The sequence below is a fragment of the Rattus rattus genome, chromosome 6, assembly GCF_011064425.1.
Source record: "Rattus rattus isolate New Zealand chromosome 6, Rrattus_CSIRO_v1, whole genome shotgun sequence".
NCBI lineage: Eukaryota > Metazoa > Chordata > Mammalia > Rodentia > Muridae > Rattus > Rattus rattus.
Window position 1 is genome coordinate 42,163,466 of NC_046159.1, and position 22,599 is coordinate 42,186,064.

The following is a 22,599-nucleotide window of genomic DNA, read 5'->3' on the forward strand; positions in this document are numbered from 1 at the left end:
TGATGCAGAAAATATCATCCTGAGTGAGGTATCCCAGTCACAAAAGTACACACATGGTATGCACTCACTGATAAGTAGATATTGGCCCAAAAGCTTGGAATACCCTAGAAAAAATTAATAGATCATATGAAGCTAAAGAAGGAAGAGGAAAATATGGAAGCTTCAGTCCTTCTTAGAAGGAAGAACAAAATACTCATGGAAGGAAGTCCACGGACAAAGAGTGGAGCAGGGACAGAAGCAAAGTTCATACAGAGACAGCTCCACCTGGTGATCCATCTCACATGCAACTACCAAACCCAGTCACTATTGCTGATGTCCAGAAGTGCTTGCTTACAGCATCCTGATATGGATGATTCCTGAGAGGATCTGCCAGAGCCTTACTGATACAGATGAGAATGCTTGCAGCTAACCATCAAATTGAGCATGGATAACACAATGGAGGAATTAGAGAAAGGACTGAAGGAGATATAGGTGTTTGCAACCTCATATGAAGAACAAAAATATCAACCAACCAGACCCCTCAGAACTTCCAGGAATTAAACCACCATTCAATGAGCAAACCTGGAGGGACCCATGACCCCAGCCACATATTAGAAGAAGATGGAATTGTCTGGGATCAATAGGAGGAGAAGCCTTTGGTCCTGTGAAGGATTGTTTCCACAGTGTAGGGGAATAGCATGCTGCTGAGATGGAAATGGTGGTTGGGAGTGGCATCATCTTGATAGAAGAAGAGCAGTGGAGGAGGGAGCATGGAGGAGGGGGGAAGGGAGATAACATTTGAAATGTAACACATGCATGCTGTCACACACACACACACAGTAAAATATTTAAAATATGTGTTTTATGTGACATGTGTCGCAACGGCATCATTTACTTGACTATATTCATGGATAATTTTAATTTCTGCATGTGAAAAATTGGGGTTAGTTAAGAAGACTAACCAGTCTGCTACTCCTTCCTTCATGTCTAGGTAGTTAGAAGCACACTTGGCACCTCTCCATTCTGTTCTAGCTTATGCCATATAAACAGTGAAGACATCAACAGAAAAGTCAAGGTAACTGCTTGGCAACTTGGAAAATATAGGTTTACCTCTCCTTCTGAGTAAGTTATCCTTTACTTTTTGTAGGAATTTGAAGGACATGCTAGGGTTCAATCTGTAGAAATACATGAAGGCAGCTGGCCTACCCAGTTCCAGATGTTTTTCTTTAGAAGTGTACCACCAAGAAAGGAATGCGTGGACCTTGAAAGTAATAATAAATTGATAAATCCTCAAGCTTTACCCTGCTGATTTTGAGTGTGAACTCTGCCTTGTCATACTGCTACTAAGTCTGTTAGGACCCTAGAAAATTGGCTAGACACCTTTTGTATCGGGAGCTGTGAAGATACACAGAGTCCCTATAGGTACCCACTCAAATATGTGTTTACACTATTCTTTATCAGGTTCTGACCAATTCTCAGGTAAGTAGAGGCTGACTGAAGAGTGATGGCCCCCAACCGTGAAATCTGGGTTAGCACAACATCTACTCCTGAATCCTAAAAATATAAAAACAGGGAATAGATGAGATTAGATACAGCAAGATATTTTTATTATTTTTCTCTCACTAAATTCTCCCTTCTGTTTTACCTTTAGTTGTATTTCTGATAATATATAATATAAAGAGAGATACTGACTAAGGAAGAAAGGGCTTTTAAATCTCATCTGAGGTAGCCACCACCACCTATCAGTGCCGTAGTACATTCCAGAATGCAATTAAGACAAAATATTCACTGAGACAAAAACACTGTTAGGAGTAAGGCTCATCTTTTGATGCTATTGCCATTATGCTAAGAGACCATAGGGAATGCACACTGTAAACATTTACCAATAAAGCTCCCCTTAGAGACAAGTAGGTGTTAACCCTGAAATCTCTTACATAAAAGTGAAATTTCATTATTTTATGGAAAATGCATTTTTCTGAAGAGGTTTGCAAGCCCATAGGAAGAACAACAATATTAACCAAGGAGACTCCCCAGATTTCCAAGAACTAAACCACCACCCAAAGAGTACACATGGAGGAACCCATGACTCCAGATGCATATGTAGCAGAGGATGGTCTTATCTAGTATCAATGGGAGGGGAGGCCCTTGGTCCCATGAAGGCTCGATGCACCAGTATAGGGGAATGCTAGGATGGTAAAGCAGGGATAGGTGGGTGGGTGAGTAGAAGAGCAACCTCATAGAAGTGGGGAGAAGGGGGATGTGATAGGAGGTTTGAGGAGGGGAAACCAGGAAAGGGGATAACATTTGAAATGTAAATAAATAAAACAACCAAGAAAAAAATTCAAAAATGCCTTTTTTTTTAACATAGTTGCTTTGATTGGTATGTGAGGTAAAGGAATATAAAGAAAAAATAAATTCTGTTTTATTTTCTCTTCCTCATGTTCTTCCTCCTCCTTTACTTCCCGGATTTGATCCTTCATATTCACTACCTTGCTTACCCCCTGAGTTGCACCCTGAACTGGTTGAATGTATTCCATAAGATAAATGCTAGTTTAACATTACTTGCTGTGTCCATATCCATCTACAATTTAGAAAAATGGCATAATTACCTGTATAATGTCTTAAAAATCATTTCTATAAGAGTCAATAGTAATTCATGATGAATCACTATAAAAGAAAGCTTACTGGCAAAAAATATCTTACTATCATGTGCTGTCTATAAAGCTCAGGCAAGTATATTACCAATTGGGAAAATTTTGGGCACTTTACACTTCACAGTTCACAGAAGGACAGAATGTTCACTCTAGCTTCTTGTATCTAAAATGATAGTACAGATACACCAAATGTAGAAAGAAATGAGCAATGAAAGACATTAAACAAAATGTTTGCTTGTGGTCTGGAGAGATGTCTCAGTGGTTAAGAGCACTGACCATTCTTCAAGAGGTCCTGAGTTCTAATTCACAGCAATACATAGTGGCTCACAACCATCTGTAATGGGATCCAATGCCTTCTTCTTGTGTGTCTGACAGCTACAATATATTAATACAAGTAAAATAAATAAATCTCTAAAAACTGTTTGCTTATATTATTAGTATACAAATTCATAAAAAAGGAATCTCAACACAAATATTTAGAAGTAATTGTAATTCTCTACATAAGCTGATGATATTAGAATAGTCCTTGTATATTAAAGAATACAAATGTGAATAGAGAACATATCAATGATTATAACACGAATAACTACTTTTTTTAACTACTGAAACTGGGTTTCTTTGTATAAAAGAGTCCTGGCTGTTCTGGAACACACTTTGATAAGTATGCAAGATTAGAACTCAGAGAGTCCCACATGCCTCTGTCCCTGAATATGGGATTAATGTCATATGCGAGAACTCCTGGAATGAATGACTCAAGAACAATACTTTTGAATGTATGACTGTTTTGCTTACATTTTCTTAAGTATGTTGTGCACATATCTAGGTCCCTCAAAAATCAGAATAGGGTGCTTGATGCCTTGGAACAGAAGTTTAAAATAGCACTGGGTGACTATGTGGGTTCTGAACATCAATCCTAGATTCGCTTCAAGGAAAGCAGTGCAGTGCTCTTAATCACTGGTTATTCTCTCTGGTGCCAAGTGCCACTTTTAAATGTATATCATCTCCTACTTGCAGATAAACATAATATAATTCAGTTAATATTCCTGAAATAGTTTCTAAACTTGGTAAACTCAATCTAAACTTTATGTAGAAAATCAAAGGACAGCATAACTAAGAAAATCTGAAGCCTAGAAAAGTGAAATTTTAACTTCTGACCTGATTGTTCTCTTTTGTATAATTAAGTTTGCATGTAACATGGTTCCACAGGCTGACAGGTTGATGAATGGAACATCATAAAAAGATAAGAAATATGTCAAAAAAAAGAAAGAAGTATTGATCACTATTATTGTACTGATGTTTTGTTTCTCGAACTATGTTCTAGAATATAAATTCTTCATTAATATCACTTCTAGAAGCATATTTAAGATAACCCTTTATCCTATATGTTTTCATATGGAAAAAATCTGTATTCAACTTCACATAGTGGAATTTGAAGTCATATTGTTGGTGTTGTTCAATGTTGTCTGATACTTTTAAGCAGACCAATAAACATAAGAGCTGGAAGAATCCTGTGTAAAGAACAGCAAACAGCCAAGAGCATCAACACCCGCTGATGGAACTTCAGTAGAAGATCATGATTATACAGACTTTTCTTTCCTTGACTTATGTTCTCTACCTTTTGTAAGAAAATTATTAAAAATTCTTTCTACTACCAGATACCTCTGAGTGACATTTCTCTATCTTTTAAATGCTGTTGCTTCACAGCTAATTTTCTGTGTTTATCTAATGTGTGCTGGAATATACACAGTAGCATCCACTCTTCTGTAGGTTTCATCAGGGGATACAATTCAGACTTCTCAAAGAAATTGTCTTCTATGTTAAGGCAGAAAGACATTGATACTCTCCCTTGTTGGAGAGGAAAAAGGATAGAGTACAGGAAAGATTGGTTACTCTTCAACCAAAACAAATAATTCTCTACAAGCTTTGTTTAACGTCCTGTGACCTGTGAGATAGTTTCAGTGGATGACTCATGAGAAGGACCATCTGGGGAAGCCCAGCCTGTTAGTTCTGCTTCCATTTGGGTTTAGGTTATGACTTGCATCACTGTGGGAGGATACACATGGTTATTCTGACAGTAATAGGTTGCAATATCTTCAGGCTCCAGGCTGCTGATTGTGAGAGAATAATTTGTCCAAGACCCACTGCCACTGAACCTTGTTGGAACCCCATCTTCCAAGTTAGTTGCACCATAGATAAGGAGCTTAGGAGCTTTTCCTAGTTTCTGTTGATACCATGCTAAAAGCCCATAAATATTTTCACTAGCCTCACAAGTGAAAGTCACTTTGTCTCCCAGAGATACAGACAGGGAGGATGGAGACTGGGTCATCTGGATGTCGCATCTGGCACCTAGGAGTGGGAGACATAATGAATACCCCCACCATTAAGCATTATAAAGAATGACATTGCCCAAATGCCCATCAACACTATTCAGTGAAATTCTCATTTTAGTTCATTTTACCTGGAAACCATAGCAACAAGAACCCAAGAAACTGAACATGGGCCCACATGTCCATGTTAAGTTCTGACTACAGTGACAACTGTAAAGGGTGTGACTGGCATATGAAGAAGTCCCCAAGACTGTACAGTGAGAGCATGCAAAGCATTTGAAAACAGGGTTGGGCATAGCTGCAAGGCTCATTCATCTAAGCACTTCGTACAATCCCAGGACCCCTAGATGAAGGAAGTCAGAGAACATGTATGTCACTAGAGAAACCATTTTATTTTAAAAATGTATAGATGGCATTTCTAATCTGTAATATCTATTACTTGAATAATGGATTTCAAAGGTATATTAGGGGTATATAGAAGAAGATCTGCTGTGAAGGAATATAAAAGAGAAGGGAGTTTCAAACTTTTAACTCACTCAAATAATTCTGATGAGCTAAAATGTATTATGTGTCCTCTTTGTGAAAGGATTTAAGATTTCAGTTACAATTTTTCTTAGTTAACAGTATAATTTTCAACTCAAAGTTTGATAAGTTAAGACAAGAGATTTTATAGCTTTAACGGTGCTTACTATACTACAAAGTAAGGAAATATACACTAGGTTTAATTAAAATATCTTGATTATTACTTGAATATCTATATTACTTGAAGTTCAATCTCCATATGAAAATTGGGGTACTTTCATACTAACTGGGTTCTTTACGGCTTCTGGCTACTATAAATAGAGTTGCTATGAACATATGGAGCAGGTGTCCTTGTTATATTTTGAAGTATCTTTTGGGTATATGCCCAGTATGGCATAGCTGGCTCTTCTCGTAGAACTATTTCCATTTTTTTCAGGAACTGACAGATTAACATTTTTCAATGGCCTAGAACATTATTTGTATGACCTTCTGTGCTTTTCCCCATGTGCTTATGTGCTGGACCTAAGCTCTCTACTGTAGTTGTATTAAGAGTTGGGTAAAACTTTAAATAGTGAATAATACTGAAATGTGGAACAGTGGAACATCACCCTAAGAAGTGGTTACTGTGAATCTTCTGAGTCTATTAGGAGGAAACACAGAATCATTTCTGTGTATCTCATTATATTCCTTCCTCCTGTAGCTTTATAGGAATTTCTGTTGTAGTATAATAACTTGGGCTAATAACACTTTAAGAAAAGAGATTTACATAACTTAGAGAAATAAAGCCTAAGTTTGCATTTTGATTTGTCTCATCTCTCAGCTTCTATTGCCAAATCTTTGAAAATGTAATATCATAATGGATTACACCATATTTGGTACTCTTCTCAGAACAAAGATATTATGTGACATGAAGAGAGATTAATATCCAAAGGAGGATCAATTTCTAAAGGGCCCAAGAAAGCCAAATGATGGACAAAAGCTTATATGATCATAATTTATATACAGTATAGATTTGAAAAAGAATATGAAAAAGAAGCTACCCATCTTGGGATTTGTTCCATGAGTGATGTGTCTGTTAAAGCTTTCTACTTCATGACCACATCTCTCCCCAAGAATCAAAATGACCACAATTCTAATCCTACAGTTTCAGGATGATGATATTCCAAAAGAGTCCAAATCATTGAGAAGCATGCACTCTTAGGAACTGGAACAGATTTTATAAAGGTAGTATATGGCAAGGAGCATTGAATATGCAATAATTAAATGGATAATGATTACAGAGGTTCTCTATTTTTTTAACAAAGGCTATGCAAAGAGAATACAGAGAGCAGGTACAGTAATCCGAGGTATCTAAGGAAAACCAGAGTTAGGTGGTTGTAAATGCAAACTCATGTTGTTTGATAGAAAGAGAAAAGTTCGTCTTCTCATGACTTTCCCAGGCTGTATTCTGACTAGGACCGAGTCCTGCACACACTGTGACTAAGCTATTAGTAAGTTTTGAGGGCACAAGCAGATCAGCAGATATTGCTGTGGGTACAGCTGTAGGATGGCCTATGATCATCTCAATGAATCAGCACATGTCTGAAGTCCAATATGACCCAAGAAAAACAAAAGCAATACAAGTTTGTCTGCCGAAAAAAATTCCTATCTGTGACCCAAATAACATTCACACAGTATCCTTCAAGTATACTAGTGTAGAATTTCTAATACTTCTATTTCCCATGCATACTTTAGTTTGTATTTACATTAATGATTCTGACTGTGTGCTTTGAATGGAACTAACAGGGCACAGCCTTGGTAAATTCATAGTAAGGCATAGCTCAGTAACAAAACGATACCTTTCTTATTATTGATATTTCCTCACTTTTTAGTCAAATTTTGATGATAGTACAAACAATAGCACTGAGTTAGACCCTGACAGTATGGAATTCTATTGATATAAATAATCATGTCCAGTCAAAGTAAAAGATTGCATTATATTTTGAATCATATTTGAAAGACAGTGTGTGCTTTGGTAATCAGCTATTTGTAGATAGATGCATGGATATATGAAAGAACTGTGAAAATGCTAGTATTATATTTTCAGATGGAGCAACAGCATCTCCACCTTGGACAATGGAACATGTCTCAGCATGTATCATAACCAGCTAATATTTTCATTGGCAGGTGAATTCTGTATGTAAGTTGGCCCCATGTTGGGATCCATCCCATCTGGAGATAACAAAACAAAACACTATTGCTGATGCCAAGAAGCACTTGCTGAATGAAGCCTGGTATAGCTGTCCCCTAACAGGCTCTGCCAGGACCAGCAAACACATATGGACCTCACAGTCAACCATCAGACTGAAATGGAACCCCAACAGGAGAGTTAGGGAAGGACTGAAGGGCAAAAGGCAATTGCCCCCCTATGAAAGAACAACAATATCAACTAACCTGATTCCCCAGAGCTCCCACAGAATAAACCACCAACCAAAGAGTACCCATGACTCTTTCTACTAGTTCATCTAGGACAGGCACTGTTCATTAGGCAACAATCTCAGAATGTAAGCAAGTTCACACAATTCCATCATATGCTCCTGTCAATTCTCTTGATCACTAATGGTCTTTTTCCTAGCCCTATCTCCTTAATATTCTTGAATTGAAATGTAATCAGTTATGACAACCAGAATTAAAAAGAGAATCTATTTTTCATTGAGGGCCTAGCCTTTAACAGCTGAGCCATCTCTCTAGCTCATATCAACAGTAACCAAACAATATTGCTGATTCCAAGAAGTGCATGCTGACAGAAGCCTGATATAGTTGTCTCCTGAGAGGCTCTGCCAGAGCATGACAAATACAGAAGTGAATGCTAGCTTCCAAAGATTGAAGTGAGAATGGGGTCCCCATGGGAGGAGTTAGAGAAAGGATTGAAGGAACTGAATGGGCTGCAACCCCACAAGAACAATAACACCAACCAGCCAGAGTTCCCAGGGTCTAAACAACTATCCAAAGAGTATACACAGACAGAACCATGAATCCAGTTGCATATGTAGCAAAGGATAGCCTTGTTGGTCACCAATGGGAAGAGAAGCCCTTAGTCCTGCAAAGGTTGGACCCTGAGTGTAGGGGAATGTCAGGGAAGGGAGGCAGAAAGGGGCAGATGGTTGAGGAGGGGGAACACACTCATAAAAGAAGGGGAGGGGATGGGATAGGAGGTTGATGGATGGGAAACTGGGAAAGGGGATAACATCTGAAATGTAAAAAAATAGCCAATAAAAAATAATGCTGAACAAAAAGGAGACAATGTAACTGGGCAGAATTCATCAAAATCACCTTATGTATGCAACTGAGAGACAAAGCCAGGGCACGTCAAATACAGAGGCGAATGCTAGCAGCAAACCAATGAACTGAGAATGAGACACCCTTTGGAGGAATTAGAGAAAGGATTGAAAGAGCTGAAGTGGCTTGCAACCCCATGAGAAAAACAAGGCCAACCAACCAGAGTACCCAGGGACTAAAGTCCTACCCAAAGAATATACATGGACTGACCATGGCTCCAGCTACATATGTAGCAGAGCAAGGCCTTGTTGGGCACCATGAGAAGGAGAAGCCCTTGGTCCTGCCAATGTTGGACCAGTGTGGGGAATGTGGGTGCAGGGTGCAGAAAGGGGGCTGAAGAGGAGAGGAACACCTTTAAGTAGGGGGGAGAGGGATAGGACAGGGGTTTGTGTCAGGAAACCAGGAAAGAATAATAGTTGAAATATAAATTAATAAATACTCAATAAAAGAAAATAAAGATGAAGAATCAACTAATGGGATTTCATAAATTGCAAGGTTATTGTAAGGCAAAGGACACTGTCAATGGGACAAAATTGCAAGCAACAGACTGGGTAAAGGACTTTTTAACAATCCTACTTCCGATAGAGGGCTAATATCCAATATATACAAATAACTCAAGAAATTAGACCCCAGGGAGTAAAATAACCATATTACATATGTGGTACAGAGAATTATCAGCTGACTAATATCGAATGGCGGGAAAGTACCTAAAGAAACATCCTTAGTCATCAGGGAATTGCAAATCAAAAAATCCCTGAGATTCCACATCACATAAATGAGATTGACTAAGATAAAAAACTCAGGTGACAACAGATGCTGGTGAGGATGTGAAAAAAGAGGAATATTCCTCTATTTTTTGTTGGCATTTCAAGCTGGTACAACCAATCTTGATATCAATTTGGAGATTGCTCAGAAAATTGAATATAGTACTACCTGAGGACAAGGCTATACCACTCCTGGGCATATACTCAAATGATGATCCAACATATAACAGAGACACATGCTCTACTATGTTCATAGCAGCCTTATTTATAATAGCCAGAAGCTGGAAAGAACTCAGATGCTCTTCGACAGAAGGATGACTGAAGTGCAGATGCTTCAGTCTTTCTTTAAAGGGGGAATAAAATTATTCGTGGGAGGATATATGGAAACAAAGTTTGGAGCAGAGACTGAAGGAATGACCATACAGAGGCTTCCTCGCCTGGGGATCCAGCCCATATATATACAACCACCAAAACTAGAAAACATCCATACATCCAATAAGTGCATGCTGACAGGAGCCTGATATAGCTGTCTCCTGACAGACTTTGCCAGAGCATTACAATACAGATGCGAATGCTAGCAGCAAACCATTGAAATGAGAACAGGGCCCCTATTTGAGGAGTTAGAAAAAGGTTTGAAGGAGATGCTTGCAGTGCCATAAGAATAAAATATCAACCAACCAAACTACCCAGGGACTAATCTACTACCCAAAGAGTACACATGGACAGACCCAGGGCTCCACCTGCAAATGTAGCAGATGATGGCCTTGTTGGGCCCTAAAGGGAGGAGAAGCCATTGGTCCTTCCAAGGCTGAAATACCCAGTGTAGAGGAATTTTAAGATGGAAAGTGTGGGTGGTTGGGGATGGGAACACCCCCATAGAAGAAGGGGGAGAGGGGATGGAGTAGCAGGCTTATGGTTGGGAAACTGGAAAGGGGAATAATATTTGAATTGTAAATAAAAAATATCCAATAAAGAAAAAGAGAAGAGAAGAAAAGAAAAGAAAAGAGAAGAGAAGAAAAGAAATGAAATGAAATGAAAAGAAATGGAGGATGATTATTTGAAAGGAGAATCCTAAATAAACGGTGTGATTTGGGAATGCAATTGGAGACATTCATTGGAACTCATGCCTACTGTTATAGAGATATGATATGTCTCTGTGTAGAGAGAAATAGAAGTGTATAATTTGTATGGTTTTACAATGATTCTTCATACCTCAATGGAACAAATAGTTTTTAAATACTAACTTATTGAAATGAATATTCAATTTACATAAAATGTCTATTTTTGACACCTGTATAAAAAATAAGCTTAAATTTGTCTTCAAACTTACTTGAAGGGTATCACTAATTACAAACACAATGGGACCATTATGTATCTGTATCCATTCTGTACATATCTACTCAGTAAGAACTCTTGAATTCTTGATAATCGTTGGGTCCTTGGCCTAATGAGGTGTATCTTTAAATATAACAACATAATCAAAATATGTATTTTCAGTGTTAGTGAATAATTTACTACCTAGATATATTTAGAACCTTCATATGTTTTCCCATTTTTTCATTTGAATTAGTAACTGGATATCTTTAGGGATAAAAATCAACAGTAACAAAGTTGGGTGTGTTTGCTCCCATAAAAAGCAAATGAAGTGCTTAAAGTTGTTATAATGATGCTTAATGACCCATGTTTCATGCTTTACCCATGTACTAGGATTCTGAAATTTGAAAGCCTTTGTTAAATACTATGCTGTTCTGCCACAAGGAAAAGTTATAAATATGATTTTGGCTACTTTACCAATAATAAGGGTTAAAACTGCCTTAGAATAAGTAGATTATATTGAGTAAATCTCCTTGATATTAACTCCAAGTTGGAATCAGACAAACAGCCAAAAATTATAAAGAAGAAACTTGAAATCTATTGATACTCTGAGGGGACAATAGGAGTGTAGAATTTTGAGGAGGTTCTATGCAAAGTAGATTCAGTTGAAGGTGAAAGTATAGAGCAATATAGAAGACACCTTATATTTCTCTTTTATATCAGTCTAACTATGCTATGTGATGAAATGAATTTCCCTTTAACACAAGGCAACATAGTTCACAATGGGTCTTGAACTAAACCAGAAACGATGGAATTAGGACTGCATTCAGGATTGCCCTAACTACATACAATAACGTGGGTTAATGAAAGTCGGGGTCATCTTTGAAGAAACATATGGGACAGAAGAACACATTAATGAGAATCATGTGTAAGAAAGACTAAGAAATAGAAGACACAGACATCCTGCGACTCATTTTGAATAAATTAAGTAGAGTGCAGGATGTTATTTTATGTATTAAAATCTCATTGGAAAACAAATGCAGCCATGGTTTGAATGCTGTAAGAAGCAGAGTTAGTACATCGAAGAGTTACATTATGTAAGATTCAAAATGCTTCCTTTAGAAAATGTCTTTGTCAACTGGGGGGTAGAAGCTATCTAATGGAGGTGGTCTCTACACGTTCTTTTCTCACTTTGTTGGTTATTTTAACTAAAGTCATCCCTGTTGTGTCCTGGGAACTTGTCAAGAATTTTAGCCCAGAACTGTTCCTATCTAAAGAAAACACGGGGACACAAAATGGAGCAAAGACTGAAATTAAGTCCATGCAGAGACTGCTTCACCTAGGGAACCATCCCATTGCAGATACCAAACTCAGATACTCTTGCTGATGCCAAGAAGCACTTGCTGACAGGAGCCTGGAATAGCTGTCCCCTGAGAGGCTCTGACCATTACAGATGCAGATGCTCGCAGCCAACCTTTGCACTGAGCAGGGGACCCCAATGAAAAAGAGGATTGAAACCGGATAGGAAGTACAATATCAACTAACCTTAGGACCCAGAATTCCCAATAATTAAAAAACCAAGCAAAGAGTATACATGGAGGGATCCAATGTTACAACTACATATGTAGCAGAGGATTGACTTCTTTGACATCAATATGCGAAGAGTCCCTTGGTCCTGTGGAGACTTGATTCCCCAGCATAGGGTGATGGTAGAGGGTTGAGGTGGGATTGGCTGGGTTAGTGGAGGAGCACCCTCACAGAGGCAAAGGGGAGGGGAATGAGAAGGGGCATTTGCAGAGGGAAACAGAGAAGGGGACAGCATTTGAAATGAAGATAAATTAAAAACCAAAACAAAACAAAACAAAAAACCATCATGATTGAATTTTATTTTAACAAAGGAGAAAACAAGAAGGGAAAGAAAATAAAATGCCTTTTTTCCAAAGTAGTTTTCCCTAGTGCATCAAAACAGTACTCTAATATTTCTTTTCTCTAACATTCTAAAAGTAGAGGGAGGAGACTGGGAGTCTTGAGTTCCAGGCCAACCTGAGATACAAAGTAAGATACTTTGTCAGTGTTCCATCTCCTAAAATATACCTTTCAACATGCTTTTTCCTTTTATATTAATATTCTATGGTTTTGATTTGTTTTATTTGCTTTCAATGTTTATTTTATTAATATATCCTGATCATAATTTATCCTTTCTCAATCCTAATTTTTACTTACTACTAAATTTTGTTTTCCTTCATTTCACTCTTTTTCTTAACTTCAAAACAAATGATGTGTGATCTGGTTTCCCGTACAAAATATTCACAAGTAAATGGAGGTATGTATATTGCCATTTTAAAACACTAGCCTCTGCATTGAAATTTATTTCTAGACTTCTGTGTGCTTCACTTATTTCAGAAAACTACTACCAATGTTTCTGAAACATGAAAAATAACTATCTGTGATGGCATTCCTGATGGTTGACTATATCTGGAATGAACTACAATCCAGAATTTTAGGGCACACCTATAATCCAGATATTGAGGCTGGAAGACACAGTTTCTTACATGGATCTTGACATGGAGATCTTAAGGCATACTAGCTATTAAAAATGTAGGTCCAAGCAAGGTAGTATACATATATAATGCCAGGAGACTGAGGCAAGATCTCTGAGTTGAATGTTAGCCTAGGGCAAAGAAAGTCCCAGATCCAGGAGTGGTGATACACACCTTTAATTTGGGCCTTCTGCTGGAGGCCTGCATAAGGACTTTGTCAGAAGGAAGATTTACTCTTTTTAGACTGCTTGCACTTACTTGCCAGCACACCTGTTGGAACCTGCTTCTAGAAAAAAACAGCTGAAACACATAGTCTCATGGGACTGAGCAACTACTAGATTCTTGAATTTCCCATCCACAGCTGCCCATTATTGGGTTAGTCGGATTACAGACTGTAAGTCATCACAATATATTCCCACAATATAGAGAGAAATTAAGTTCTGTGACTTTAGAAATTCTGACCAATACAACATCCTCCCCCAAAGGGGGTTTATGCAACTCTCAAAGGGAATATGGAGTTTTTTGTAAGTAACTTGATTGTCCCACAGATGAACAAAGATAATCTAAGTATCTGTGTTTCTTGATGCCACATATAGGTCCAGATTTACTTGATTTCCATGAATGCTAAATGCATTGAACCCATACTCTCTGTGTCAGCCAAAGAGGAGACACATCTTTTCACCAACAGGCTTATAATTCATTTATGTACCATAAATGAAAAAAAATATACAAAGTAAAAATTTTTGCCAATATATAAAAATCCTTTATCCATGGTCATGTTATTTTAAAGGTACAAAAATATAGATCACAGGACAAAGTGAGGAATCAATTTCCATGTTCAGGAAAGAATTTTAAGAAAAACACACGAAAACATGTCAGTTACATAAGGCTGGTGATACTTAGAGATTTTAACCCATCACACATAATTGCAGTGTTCAAGGCCAAGGACTTTTGTTTGGCTTGACTGTTTGTTTGTTTTGAACATGTCTACTCAAATACTGATATTATCAGAAGTAAGCGAAGACCAAAGTTTTTCGGGGTATTTTGGAGGACAAAGTCCTCCAATGTAATGCATGCCTTTTGTTAAGTAGAAAGGAATCATATGATTAATTTTTTTCAGTTTTCAAACTCTACATAGGCATATGATTAGGACTTGGGGAACTGCCCTATAGATATAATTCTGCAGGTGATAAAAAGTGTAGCACTGCAGACAAAAGTGTCAAGTATTTCTTGATTGGATTTGTGTAATGTTTGACATTTCTTATGTTTTTCATATGTTTGTTTGGTTGTTTAGTTACTGGGAATTCTGTATCCTAAGGCTATTTGATATTGTTGTTCTTTCTTTCTGGACATCAAGAAGGATTCCCAGCCAGGTAGCAACAATCAGGAAAGGTAATTGTGAGCAACTGTTCTTTACAAACAGGAATGTGGGGGTGTACTCCAGTTCGATCGGCAGAGCACAAGTTCAACAGCCATTATGGCTTCCTACCATGACCCCTTTGCATTTTCTGGAATAGCCACGTAAGTGTGACATCTAGGGATAATCTTACACTGCTCACAAAAGTAAAACAAAATGTATCAAAGTTCTAAACATACAGTGGAATCCTATGAATTTCCCAGAGGACAAATTTCAGTTTGGGGTATCCATGAAAGTTGCATGAAGTGAGTTTAATAAGGGAAAGGATCAATTCTGTAGGAGACATTGGTAATGCAGGGATAGGTGCCTGCCATTTCCCAAGAGCCACATCATGGAGTTATTATTGCTGGGAACATGTGAATGAGTTTCACAATCTTGTGTCAATTACCTGAAGAGGAATCAAGAAAGGAAGGAAGGAAGGAAGGAAGGAAGGAAGGAAGGAAGGAAGGAAGGAAGGAAGGAAGGAAGGAAGGAAGGAAGAAACTAGAGGCATGTAGCTACATGTGAAGTTGAGAATATCAGATGCCAGTGCTGAATAAAACAATGGGAGGTGGGAAAAAGAAAAAAAATCCCCATGTCCTTGATAATATTATAACAGAAGAGATAGCCTCAAATCTAATTGCTTCAATTATTCTGAGAAGGGAAAGATTGTGTCTTTAGCAGGCCTACATAAAAAAACAGTATCCTGACATTCCACAACACAAATACAGAATCATGCTACCATACACTCTAAGAAATTTTAACTACTGAGTCCATTATCAGGCTCCTGGAAGTGTCAATCTTTTGGTCTGGGGCCATTTACACTGAGTATCTCTTACTTAAGGAGAGCAGAGTCTTTGTGTGTGTGAGTGTGTGTGTGTGTGTGTGTGTGTGTGTATGTGTGTAATATATTTTATTTTGAAATACTTATTTATATATCAATTAATAACTGATATACTATTTATTCAAACATAATATATAATAACTATATACTTCATTTACATATTATTATTCATATTATATGCTGTCTCATCTTTTTAATCTCCTTTCTCCCCTATGTATATTTTCACTTTTCAAATATCATTTGAATGAAACCATACAGGGTATGTTCTTCAGTGTCTTCATTTTCTCAGTATAATTTAATTTTTAAGGTTAATTCATATTCTGTTGGTAAATAAATAAATTGTCCTTATTGCTGGATCTTCTAGTCATGATAACATTTATTCTACAATATGGTCGTTTTTATTTTTTACCTTGAGAAATTTTTTTATTTTTTTATTAACTTGAGTATTTCTTATTTACATTTCGAGTGTTATTCCCTTTCCCGGTTTCCAGGCCAACATCCCCCTAACCCCTCCCCCTCCTCTTCTTTATGGGTGTTCCCCTCCCCATCCTCCCCCCATTGCTGCCCTCCCCCCAACAATCAGTTCACTGGGGGTTCAGTCTTAGCAGGACCCAGGGCTTCCCCTTCCACTGGTGCTCTTACTAGGATATTCATTGCTACCTATGAGGTCAGAGTCCAGGGTCAGTCCATGTATAGTCTTTAGGTAGTGGCTTAGTCCCTGGAAGCTCTGGTTGCTTGGCATTGTTGTTCATAAGGGGTCTTGAGCCTTCAAGCTCTTCCAGTTCTTTCTCTGATTCCTAAAACGGGGGTCCTGTTCTCAGTTCAGTGGTGTGCTGCTGGCATTCGCCTCTGTATTTGCTGTATTCTAGCTGTGTCTCTCAGGAGAGATCTACATCCAGCTCCTGTCGGCCTGCAAAGAAAAGCTAATATCAATACTCCTCAAACTATTCCACAAAATATAAAAAGAAGTAACACTACCAAACTCATGCTATGAAACTACAGTTATAAGTATACAGTTTATACATAAACTATACAAAGACTCAACAACAACAACAACAAAGAAAAACCCAGTACATCACACCATATTTTTTATGAACATTGATGAAATATATGCAATAAAATACTCAGAAACTGAATCAAAGAGCCAAACGAAAACATCACCCATTATGATCAAGTAGGCTTCATTGCAGTGATGCAGGGAGGGTTCAATATATCAATATCCATCAAGGCAAGACACCACATAAACAAACTGAAAGGGACACATGATCATCTCATCAGATGCTGAAAAAACTTTTGGAAAATCTAACATCCCTTTATGTTAAACGTATTAGAGACATCAGAGATACAAGCCACATACTTAAAAATAATCAAAGCAATGTACAACAACCCTATTGCCAACATAAAGATAATGGAGAGAAACTTAAATGAATTCCACTAAACTCAGAGAAAAAACAAGGCTGTCCACTCACTCCCTATATATTCAATATATTTCTTGAAGCTCTAGCTAGAGCAAAAAGACAACTAAAGGAGGTCAAAGGGATACAAATCAGAAGAGAAGTCAAAATTTCAATAAATGTAGATGATATGGTAGTATACATAAATGACCTCTACCAGGAAACTCCTAACAAGTGATAAACACTATCAGCAAACAGAATGGGTACAATATTAACTCAATGAAATCATTAGCCCTCCTTTTAAAAATGATAAACGGGACAGGAAAGAAATTAGGGAAGCAACACCCTTTACAATAGCCAGACATAATATAAAATAGCTTGGTGTAACTCTAACTACAAAAGTAAAAGATTATTATGATAATAACTTCAAGTCCATGAAGAAATAAATTGAAGAAGATATCAGAAGACAGAAAGATTATTCATATTCATGGATAAGAAGGAATAACTTAGCAAAAATGACCAGCTTAGCAAAAGCAATCTACGGATTCCATGCAGCCCCTATTCATAGTCCAACACAAATTGTAATATACGTTGAAAGAACAATTCCTGTCCTTATAATAAAAAAAAGCCTTAACAATAAAAGAACTTTCAGAGAAATCATGATCTATGAGTTCCAAGTATACTGCATAGCTATAGTGCTAAAACTGCATGGTATTAGTATAGAAATATATACTGAACTAAGAAATGAAATAAAATAAAAACAAAATATAAATTAAGTGAAATAAAAAAAAAATAAATCTACACACCTAGGGATACTTGGCTTTGGACAAAGAACCTAAAATTATGCAATCAAAAAGAGAGAGCATCTTAATCAAATGGTAAATCCAAATGGACATCTGCAAGTAGAAGAATGAAAATAGATACATATCCCCGCACAAAACTCAAGACCAAGTGGATCAAGAACCTCAACACAAAACCAGATGTATTAAATTTTATAGAAGAGAAAGTGGGAAATACCCTTGAACAAATTGGTAGAGGAGACAATTTCCTGAACAGAACACTAATGGTTCAGGATCTAAGATTGACAATCGATAAATGGAACATCATAAAACTGAAAATCTTCTGTAAAGCAAAGGATAGTCTTAAAAGGACAAAATGGCAGCCTACAGACTGAGAAAGGATATTCACCAACTTTACATCTGAAAAGGACTAATATCCAAGATTCATTAAAAGCACCAACAACACAAATCACTTAAATAAAAATGGGGCACAAATATAAACAGAGAATTCGCAACAGAGGAATCTCCAATGGCTGAGAAACACTTAAAGAATTGTTCAAAGTCTTTAATAATCATAGAAATGAAAATCAAATCAACTCTGAAATTCAATCTTACACCCATCAGAATGGCTAAGATCAGAAACTCAAGAGATAACACATGCTGATGAGTATGTGGACCAAAGGGAATATTTATTCATCACTGATAGGAGCACATTTTTTACAAACACTTTGGAAATAAGTTTGGAAGTTTCTCAAAATATGGAAAGAGTTCTACCTAAAGACACATCTATACCACTCTTGAGAATATACCCATAAGATATTCCATTATCCCATGAAGCTTTATTTGTAACAGCCAAAATGGAAACAGCTTACAATACTTCAAATGAAAAATGGATAAAGAAAATGTATGACCTCTGCACAATGGAATAGTATTGAGCTATTAAAGCAAAAGACATCATGAATATTGCCGGCAAATAGATGGATCTTAAGAATATCATCATGAGGGCTGGAGAGATGGCTCAGCGGTTAAAAAGCACTGACTGCTCTTCCAGAGGTCCTGAGTTCAATTCCCAACAACCAAGTGGTGGCTCACAACCATCTGCAATGGGATCCGATGCCCTCTTCTGGTGTGTCTGAAGATAGCTACAGTGTACTCACATACATGAAATAAATAAATCTTTTTTTAAAAAGAATATCATCATGAATTTTTTACTTAAAAATTAATGTTAGCCATAAAATACAGTATACCCATGCTACACTCCAGAGACCCAAAGAAGCTAACCAAGAGGGAAGGCACAAACAAGGATCCTTGAATCTCTCTTAGAAGGGGGAAATAAAATAGTCATAAGAGGAAAAAGGATGGAAGGAACTGGGTGGGAGTGGTGATATGAAGGGAATGGGGTGGTTCAGGATCAGATGTAGAAGGGACAGGAGGCATTGCAAGATGGCTGTGAGAATGAATGGAAATCTGCAACAGACAGGGTTGGGAATGTAGGGGCAATCTTTGCAAGGAGACATAGACACAAGATACGGGAGGAACTCAAGAGTTAATGGAGTTTTCCTCAGCTGGGAATTGACAATAGGGAACCTGAAATGGCTAGCTGCTCTAGCCACGTAGGAACAACAGTGAAGTAATAGGGACAGCATCACACTCACAAAACTTTCAAGCCCAAATTTATCTTATGTACAAGAAATATAGGGATGGGGTATGAAGCAGATTCTAGGGAAATGGCCAAGTAATAACAAGGCCCTCTTGAGATCTATACCACGGGTAAACACCAATTCCTGACACTATTAATGATACTCTGTTATACTTGTTATGCTATGCTAGTATGACTGACTTCTGAGAGGTTCCACCCAGCCACTGACTCAGACAGATGCAGACATCCAGAGCCAAAAAGTGGATGGAGCTTGTGGACCTTTCTTAAAGAACAGGAGGACGGGCTGAGGATTTGAAGGAGATAGGAACTTCACAGGAAGACCAACAAAATCAACTGACCTGGACACTTTGAACACTCAAAAGACTGAGTTACCAATCAAATAACATACGTGGTATGGATCTAGGCCTCCCAGCACATATGTAGCCGATGTACATCTTGATCTTCATGTGGTTCCTGCACAACCAGGGTAGGAGGTAACCCAAAAACTATTGCCTGTATGTGGGCTATGTGCTTCTCACTGGACTGCCTTATCTGGGAGAGGATACAGTGCGAGAGGATGCACCTAGCATTGCACAGACTTAAGGGCTAGGGTGGGGGAATACTGGAGTGGGTGGTAATGAGCTGAAAAGGGGAGCCAGGATGGGAGGAAGATCATGAGATGGACAGACTGGGAGGGGGGAAGTTAAAAGTATGTAAAGTGAATAAGGAAAAATCATAATACTAATAAATAAGGAGAAGAAAAGAAAAAGTTTTGGCATGTAAAGGGAAGAGAATAATAGGTTATTAGTAATTAACAAATCATTATTTAATTTTTAAAATAAAAATTAAAATGAAATTAACAAACAGTCTAAATAGATAATGACTCATTATTAAATGAAAGAAGAAAAATGGAGACATAAAAGAAACATATCGAGTGAAGTATTATGTCAATATTTAAAACCTGGAAGAACAGAGAATCTCAAATAAGTTCAATGATAAAAATCTCTCCAAAAAGATCAAATACCAGAACCAAAAAATAAAATTTTATCAATATATTAAAATAAGCACAAATTAGTAGGTCCAGAGGAAATAAAAGACACAAAAAAGCAGAAGATACCAGTATAAATATATTCCTACTCATCTGAAATTGTGCATATAATTGAAATTAAACATGGAGTCAATACAGCTAAATTAGCTGAATGGAATAAAAAGAAACCATTTGTATGCTATAAAAGAAACACTTCATCAGTAGAAGTATGTTATGAAAGTTAGAATGATGGATTAAACTTTACACAAAAAGCAAATTTGATGGAATTATATGGATCTGAGTCAAAAGCATAAAACACGGCAAATGACACAATTACATAAATAGAAGACTGTTTAACAAAGGAATATATCTTGCCTTGCTTGCTGCTCTACTGGATAAAAAGTGAAAAAGCACTCAAGGCCTGTTGAATTCAAATGTGTTTTCACTCAGCTATTTTCTCATTCTTTTCTTGTTTCTGAGAGATCACCTGTTTGCTTTTTTCCTGAGGCAGGTGCAAAATTTTTGTTATTGTGGCAATGAAATAAAAAATGAATGACCAGTGATCTGTAACCAAGCTGCACTTGCCCTCAGCTGGAACCAATAATCTGGAGTTCCTCAGAACCTCTCTCTCACACATAAATAACATATTTGACAGCTGGGATGCCCAAGCAAGGAAATTTTTGTTAGGGTCTGCATCACTGTGGGAGGTTTATGTGTACCTTGGAAGCAGTAATAAACTCCCAAATCCTCAGGCTCTACTCTGCTGATCTTGAATGTGAAATCTGTCCCTGACCCACTGCCACTGAACCTGTCTGGGACCCCAGAAAATCGGTTGGAAACTTCATAGATGAGAAGCTGTGGAGAGTGGCCTGGCTTCTGTAGGTACCATTCCAAATAAGTGTGTCCATCACTATGTACCAGGCTCTGACTAGACCTGCAAGATATAGAAACTTGATCTCCAAGTGTGACAGGCAGGGCAACTGGAGTTTGTGTCAACACAACATCACTCCTGGAAGCTGAAATAATGAGAGAGAAGTACAGCCATGTTTATTTTTACATACAGATTTTTTTTATATACTAAAATTAACTTCATACCAAAAATTGAAATGCAAGCCTCAAGGTGCTTCTTCTAGGCATAACTGAGATGATCCCATCCATCCATGTCATAATCTCCATTAAAGCACATGTTTTAATCTGGAACTTCCCTCTAACAAATATACACCCCTGAGGCCTGATCCTGAGGGTTAGACCCATCTTCTCACACGTTGTATATTATATGTAGTGAGGAGTGGCACCCACAGCTCATAATCCCAACATATGCTCCTCTCTCTCTCACCCCCCTCTGTCTTTACCTGGAATCCAAAACAACAGCACCAGCAGCCTACCAGGCACTTTCATTGTGAGAAAGGAGCTTGAGGAGACAGACTGAGAAGACTGATCAGTCACTGAAACAAAACAACTGAGCTTTTATTTCACACTAGCAAGGGCGGGCCTTCCCTGGAGAGCAATATGCAAAGGTCCCTGGTAGTGTGGCAGTATAGAAGGAAGAGTTGTGCAGGCTTCTTATCATAGTAGAAATGACATAAAACCTCTTCTATATTGTAGAGGCATGAGTGCTCACAGACAAGCTCTGGAAAAATCTGAAATGTTACTCACACAGGGCGGTTGCCTAGGTGGAAAAATATATATTTACTTTCAATCCAGAAGTCCAGGAGGGCATGTTGTTCATAACCTGGCAATCTTTGCTATCAGTAGGTTGAGGGCTCACTCAGATTTCCCAAAACATTTATTCTAGAGCACTTTCTAGTTAATCTGTACTTATACGGGAGTACAAAACTTGCACGTACTTGTGGGGCTGGGTTACCACACTCAGGATGGTGATTCCTAGTTCCATCCTTGTGTTCAGCAAATTTAGTGATGTCCTAGCTTTTAATAGGAGAGTAGTATTATATTGTGTAAAAATAACACATTGTCTTTAGCCATTCTTCAGTTGAGGGACATCTCAATTGTTTCTGGGCTGTGAGACATCTGGGTTGTTCCCATCTTCTGATTATTGCAAATAAAATTGCCATGAATATAGTTGAGTAAATGTTTTTGTAGTT

The 22,599-nt window shown here is 37.6% G+C and overlaps 1 gene segment (V, D, J or C); it reads right to left on the bottom strand.

Annotated features, from left to right (window-relative positions):
• Positions 1 to 4,656: 4,656 nt before the first annotated feature.
• On the bottom strand, positions 4,657 to 5,146 carry LOC116904282. The segment is given in 2 exon segments: positions 4,657 to 4,979; positions 5,092 to 5,146. Coding segments are annotated over 2 exon segments (378 nt in total).
• Between the last annotated feature and the right edge of the window lie 17,453 nt (positions 5,147 to 22,599).